This window comes from Pterocles gutturalis, unplaced genomic scaffold, assembly GCF_000699245.1.
Source record: "Pterocles gutturalis isolate BGI_N339 unplaced genomic scaffold, ASM69924v1 scaffold38333, whole genome shotgun sequence".
NCBI lineage: Eukaryota > Metazoa > Chordata > Aves > Pterocliformes > Pteroclidae > Pterocles > Pterocles gutturalis.
In genome coordinates this window covers 1-7624 of record NW_010119319.1, presented here as the reverse complement: position 1 = coordinate 7624, position 7624 = coordinate 1, and the positions used below count along the sequence as shown (strand labels likewise).

General features: G+C 36.6%; 1 protein-coding gene across 1 annotated transcript; it reads right to left on the bottom strand.

Moving 5' to 3' along the window:
- Positions 1-510: 510 nt before the first annotated feature.
- On the bottom strand, positions 511-6074 carry LOC104464003 (superkiller viralicidic activity 2-like 2; the record flags this gene model as incomplete). Its single annotated transcript, XM_010076546.1, has 4 exons — positions 511-636; positions 3456-3557; positions 4640-4750; positions 5995-6074. Coding segments are annotated over 4 exons (419 nt in total), but the record flags the coding sequence as incomplete, so codon positions are not given.
- Positions 6075-7624: the final 1550 nt, after the last annotated feature.

Below are 7624 nucleotides of genomic sequence, written 5' to 3'. Positions count from 1 at the left end.
TTTCAAATTCTCCATAGCTAATTTCAGATAACTGACAGCCATCTCACTCTTCTTATTTATCATATGTACCTCATTTTTTGCATGACTTTTTCCAGGTTCTCTATTACACTGAAAAGTCCACCAACAAAGTTTATTTCACCACAGAACCAAGCCTTTAATAATTCTTCTGAAAGCTCAGGAAACATTTTCTACTTCAGCGATATAATAGAACTGTCTGTGGTCAGCAAGAAATGAACAGAATATTGCCAAAGTGATATCACTAGAAAACAATACAATTTTTCCTCTCCTGCCTGCGATCCCTTTTATACAGAGAAGGATGATACTAGTCTTCTAATTTTGTTTCACAACAGAAACTCCCACTTTAATGAGAATTCAGTGAAAGCCCACACTCCTTTTAGGAGTTGTGATCTCCTGCCTGCATGACCTACATAGTTTTTTGTTCTAGGTGTATAATTTTACACATTATATTATTCAAATTAGAACAACCCTAGTTGTTAACTTCTCTCCTACCTTCAAAAGCTGCTTGCCAATTGTTGGACTCATTTTTTCATCCACCATAAGAATTACTATTCCTCTGTCATCCATACCTCGGCGTCCTGCACGGCCCGACATTTGAATGTATTCACCTGAGGATATCTAGGATAAAACAAGAAAAAGAAAAAAATTAACCAACATTAGAAAAATAGCAAGAACATAAAAAGTGCTATTTATGATTACATGGTAAATGACCATGATGCATAAAAATTAGCAGAGTTATCTAAGGCATGAACTTTTCCCAGACTGAATTCATTACTCATAATTGATCACTAAACTACTGAGATATAAATCCATGACTAAGAATAATGTGTCAGCAGTGTAAGTTAACCAATGCCCTCATAGCTACAGTGATTCTATAACATGGTGCACAAAAAATATTTTACCAGTGTCTTCTGCAATAGAAAGTTGCTGCATGTGGTGGAAATTATTAAAATATAATACGTCTTCAACATACGGATAATGCATCTTCACCATCTTCAAATAATGTATCATTTAATTCAAATTATTGAAATGTAACATACTTGAATACTGATACCTAGCAAGAGCAGTATTTCTATGCCTACTAACCATGAAATTTAAGAGGTTATAAAGACCTGGGACATGGACTAGAGGCAACCATAACTGGTTCTCTATGTTTTGATAAGTTATAAACCAATATTTTTGTCATCTGTGGAACTTGAAATCCCAACAACTTCCTGAGTTTCATTTTAAGGAGTTCCACATATCTGATACCTCCAAGGTAGATAATTCTTGCATGTATCTTAAGGACATGCAAGCAGACTGAACAAATTGTGAAAATGAATAGCCTAAAATTAGACTGAAGAGATGTTTACTTTGTAATGCATACCTCGTCATCTGTCCTGTTTACCTCAACTTTCCGATTTCTGAAAGATGAACCACAACACTTTTTATAAAGCTTTGATGTGATGACTTGTACACCCTTATGATTATTTTCACGTAAATCATGTACCTGGTTTTAACATTTAAAACTTTTAAATTATTTGTTTTCCAGCTGTTCAAGAACCTGTCTCTCCCTCTGCACATTTCTATCTTTCTGTGGGCTACCCAAAATACTGTGTTCTAACAGAACAATCAATACTGTCCTGAGTCAAATTATCTCTCTTCTTGGGTCTGTCAAAACCTAAATTTAATTATTATTATGGTTAAGTGAGAAACTAATAGTCTGGTTTAAGGAAGTTCTTGGCTTAAGTAGTTTTCATCATCTAGCATTAGGATGCAGGGGTAATAGCATAATGCTGTGCGATTTGGTACACTATTTGTTTTAGCATTACTTACTTAGTATGAGTAGCTAGATTTGCTGAAGCCATAGGCTGCAACTTTTCACCTAGGTATGCTTTCAGTTAGGGCAGAATTAATTTTATTTTTAGTAGCTGGTACAGCATGCTGTGTTTCGATTTTTTATTGTGAGAATAAGGTGGATAACACACTGCTGGATTGATTATTGTGCTGTGGAAGGTAAGAAAGCTGAGCTACATGAGCATGCAGGCTAGACCCAAATGGGACATGAACAGTGCCTGGTGGTAAGAGAATCAGACTGTGAGGACAGTATAACACAGGAATGTATATAAAATTATGGAGGCTGTCAATTTGTCTTAAAAGGCTTCAAGGACTTTGCATAACCACCTAAAAGTTCATGATAAAGCAGAACTTAAAGCTGCATAATGGTGACCTTTTTTCTGACTGGAGGAGTAAGAAAACTTGGAAAGCTCCAAACCCAGCTCAACCCTGAAAAAGGAGACATAATAACCACTATCCTAAACCATAGCCCCAGAAACAGGAGAGAGAAGAACCTGCCAACAGACAAGAAAAGGACTCAATAAGAAATAAGATCCCAAACCCAAACACCACCACTGCACTGAAAGGCGTCTCAAAGATACCAGAAGAGCTCATGTGGGGAGGGTGCACAGATTGTAAGGGTATAATGGCCCAGGGATTTCTTGGGGTCTCTCTCTTGAGGCATCCAGGTCAAGCTGTTTAAATATTTCATCTATGGTGTACAAAAACTATGCTTGTATTTCAAAAGCCTGGTTTAGTACAGAGAAGGGGAGGCTGCAGACTAAATTTCCTTATAAATTGCTAAGTCATGCTTATCCTAAGTTCATGATTTTCCATTTCCCCACACTCTGACAAAGAAACATGGACTAGAAGATAAAGAGGGTACAAATGTCAGCAGCAGCTGCAACTTGACATGGTAAGAATAATTAACAGCCTGGAGACAGAAAAATGATCCAATAAGGTTTTAGAAGATCCCAGACCAGAAATCACCAACGGACCAAAAGGCATGTGAAAGGCACATGATGAGTGCATGAGGGGCAGGTGAACAGTCTACAAGGGTATAGCTGCCCAGGGTTTTCTTTGTTGGGGGTCCCCCTCTGGAGACACCCAGCTTGAGTTGTTTGCTGGCTGTAACATTTGAAAAACTTTTTTTTTTTTTTCAATTTCTATGCCTGAGACTCTGCCACAGGAAACCTAAGGTTCGAACTGTGGTGATAAAACTAGACGCCTGGACGGCGCACATTATTTTAACAATTACGGTATGATACTGAGCCCACTTATTCTCCACATTCTTCTGACACACAAGAAAATACTTGGGTCTCAAAGTTTTGGAGAAGTTGTGCAGAAGTTTTAGTCTAATCCAATGTCTGCTGCTGACTTGTGTTTGATGCCCTTTTGCTGTATCTGTTAAAATAAATAATCTCATGCATAATCTGACAAATTTTGTCTTCAGGAATTTGTACAGTAATTATAAAGGGATTAGTGAACAATTAAAGCTTTTTGAAACAAAAAAAAAATTTCTACTACATTGAAGTAGATATGTCAAAAGTAAACTTAATCCTAATAGAGGATAATTTAAATAACGCAATTCAGTCATTCTACAGAACCTGTTTTTCACTCACCCAACGGAAATCTTTTCCATCAAATTTGTTGGCACTCGTAAATAGCACAGTCCTGGCTGGCATATTAATTCCCATAGCAAAAGTCTCTGTTGCAAATAAGGCCTAAATAAACAGACTAAAGTTAAGCAAGCGAAAACAAAGGGCGTAAGCAAATGTGCAAATAGTCAAAGACTGCTACACAAAACCTCACCAGATTTTAGTACTTATGTACAGTCAACATAGGAACTTAGGCACATTCAATATTTACAAACTGGACCAAAGCCATTCTTTTCCCCTTCCCTTATTTCCTCTAGGAAAACACGAAAACTAGTTAGATGTGACCATGTGAAAGGCTCCAAAAGAAAACACAAAGGGATGTAAATTATATTAATGAAAAATAATGGATAATGTCCACAGTCAAATTTTGCAAGAAGAAAACAGCAGCTAGCTACCCAAAAAAACCCCTCAACTTTCACCTAAGTTTAGATTTTCCTGAACATATGCCCCTTAGGGCAATCAACAAACAGCTTGGTAAATGTCTACAGTAATTTACAGGAGCAAAATATATAATACACCAGCTGAAGAAAATGTTAAAGTTAGACCTTTTAAGTTTAAATACTTTAGAATAAAATCTGGAGCACTTAAAACTAGAGTTGTAATCGCGCACTAACATGAGACAACTACGGTGAACTATTAAAGACTACAAACTTTTCCTTAAAGAGAAAAAAAAAAATCAGCTTCAGTATTTTTTTTCCAGATAAAGATGGAGGCATTTATGCAAATATTTGCATTTCTCAAGGGAAGGGAGGTGCAACCAGTTACACCAAGTAATCTCTGCCACTGGAACAGCTGCAGGTTTCTAGAGGTGCTGCGTGCATTTGTAGAACCCAGGATGTAGATACACAGAACAAAGCCCTTCCCTTCATACGTGTGTAGCTCTTTTAAAAATTGCCTACTTACTAATCCACACAAGCTTTCAGCAAGTATTAAGCCTTATGCTTCCTGCATAGAAGCACATTCAAGACCCAAAGTATTTTTCAGTTTGGCATGTGGAACAAGTCCTTCATCTTTTTCAGTCAAGGAACAGATCTTCACTATAACACGAGCATACATTCTGAGCTAAGACATACTTCCCATTTTCTCAGGATTACGAACTGTGTATTTACAGAAGAGAAAAACATAAATATGGACATTAAATATAATACCTTGATTAGGCCCTCAGAGAAAAGAATTTCTATGGTTTCTTTTAAGATAGGAAGCAGACCGCCATGATGGATACCAATTCCTCGCTTCAGAAGAGGAAGTACATGCTCAACCTGGGAAGAAACATATAGAGAACAATAATCAAATTTTAATTCATTACTAAAAAATAAAACGTATGTGGAACATCTCAAGAATGCTCTTAGTGTTCATGTAATTCACTGTCTTCTGACCTTAAATACAATAAACACCCCTTCAATACTATTTTCCAGTTAGAATTAGGAATTATATGAAGGGTAAAGCCAGAGAACAATCTTTTTAGTAACAGAATAGTCTTAAATTGGGCTAGGCCAACTGTGAAGCTACACCCTAATTTACACACGCAATTAGTATTTAAATTTGCCTCTGTAAGAAAAATTGACCCATTTAAAATAATTTTTTGAAATAGTGATCCTGGTATGCATTAGATAATTTGTTTCAATTTTAGTTGCAGTTATCAGCACCTATGAGAGCCATAAAAGGAAATTTAGGCTGTAAATGACTGAATTAACCTCTTAAATTCTAAAAACACTATACTTCAAACAAATACCTACATAATCTTAGCTTTTTCTCTGTCTTTTTTCTTTGAACACAAAGATTCTCATTAACAATCTATTAATACTTGGTTACCACCCCAAAACTAATTCTGAGAATATGCTTTTGAGATATCATTGTCTACAGAGACCAAACCAGATTACCTGGAGATAGTTCCACTGTTATACGCCTACCAAAAGAAACCAGCACATAACACCTTACATATCAGATTCCCATTTTCCATTTTTCTCAAGTTCACGAACAAAACAGGTACACTGAATCCTAAGCAAGTAGGCATGGCCAAAAATTAAATGGTTGTTTTTTTCAAGCAGAAACTGCCATGCTCACAATAAAGACCACGACATTAAGAAATTATGGACATAAATAAAGATGGGGGTAAAAAGAAATTATAGTTTTAGTACTTGTTACAAAAGTACTGACACCTGTAATATTCTGTCCATTTAGAAACTTGTATTTTTCCCCTGTAAAGACAGCCACTGCTTAAACATTATACAATAAATTAGAATGCAGATGCATCAGTTAAACTTTTGGAGAGGATCAGCAGTCAATACATGGTAAAGTGCACACTGCACTCTTGTTTGAACTGTCTACAGTTTTAACCCAGATACATCTCTTCATAAGAGGAGCAACACAAGAGATACTAAAACCCAGGGAAATGAATGAGAATATCTAGTTTATGGTTTCTGTACCCACTACAAAAGCCCCAAAGCCCCAAAAGTTGCAGAAAACAGGAGAGAAGCAGCTATCCTATTCAATATCCCCTCACCTGAGGAAGCTTTTTGTCTTCATCTGACAGACAATCAATTGCATTACTGAACACTTCTTCAACCATCTTTTTTTCTTCATCTAAGAAGGCAAATTGTAAGTTATTACAAAATCTAGAAGACTAATACCATATGTAAATAAAGCATTACCACATTCTAATATTTACAATAAAAATAGCATGGAAGACTATCAAGGTCTACACAAAACCACCCACATCAGGTCAGACATTCAAGACTTGAATGGGAGCCTGAAGGAGTCTTAACAGTAACCAGAAGTAGATGCTGAGGGAAAAGGAAAACAGAACAAAACATCAGCTGTTTCCAAGCTTGGGTTTTTTTTCAGTTTTATGTACTTTCTGTCTATTTTGTAAACCTCCCTGTTTCTCTTCTACCTACTAGTCCCTGTCTGCATGGACATAGAGGCGCCTCCTCTTCCTTGTCAATTCTCAAAGTTTACACCCTTTCTACTTAAGTAGTACAAACACCAATAATATATATTCAGAGGCATGACTGAAGAAAACATACAAAAACATTATCTCTGCATATGCACTTGTGCATATCTTCACATTCTCTGACAGAAACCACTGCATTATTTTGCAACACTGGACCACAACGTGCAAAGTCAGCAAACAAGAACACTGAACAATTCACAAACATGACATGTTGATTTGCAACAAATTCCTTATTTTTGTTACAACTCTCAACATTTTCGAGAAACAGTGAACTTAATCTTATTTTCCAAGCTTGGTCTTAATCCAAAATGAAAAAAAAATCTTCTTTGTTTACTTTTTTGGGGTGTTTTTTGAGGAGAAGGGGCAGAAAGGAAAGAAAGAAAAATGGATTGAATAGTTGAGAAAGAGCAGTCTAGTAGTTTGTTATACAGTTGCTTTGGCTTTGAGAGAATACTCATTTTTCTAATGGACATAATATTAAAACTTTGGGAAATACATTTGTTATGATCAATATTTTCACATTATAGACAGAACTTTCTAGTGTTTTCATGTGCTATTATTACAGAGAACAGAACTTTGGAGAAAGAAGTAAAGTTTAAAATAGAGGAACAATTCAACACTATAATGACTAAGCACTTTCTGCACACCAACAGTTTCCTACTAAAAATAGCCTGATGTACCAGGATAGTACATTAAAAAGTAATTGCCCTGGTTTCAGCTGAGACAGAGTTAACTTTCTTCATAGTAGCTAATACAAAGCGATGTTTTGGATTTGTGCTGCAAAGAAGGCTGATAACATACTGATGTTTATAGTTGCTGCCAGGACAGTCAAGGACTTTTCAGCTTCTCTGCTGTGCCAGTGTCTGCAGGTGCAGAAGCTGGGAGGGAGCACAGCCCCCATCACTAGCCTAGGATTTGACCTTAGGTTTAGGATTGAGACCCAAATTGCCCCCAACAGTCTATTCCATATCATGGACATCATGCCCAGTATATAGATGAGGATCTGTCCAGAAGTACTCTCTCTTGCTCTAGGTTGTCTCCCTCTGGGTCACCCCTCTCTCAGGGCCATCTTGGACACTCAGACTCCTATCTCTACTTCAGGATTGTTAGTTGGGAACAGACTAAGCCTTGGCCATCCAGTGATGAGCAGGATCACTGTGCATCACTCATTTGTATATCT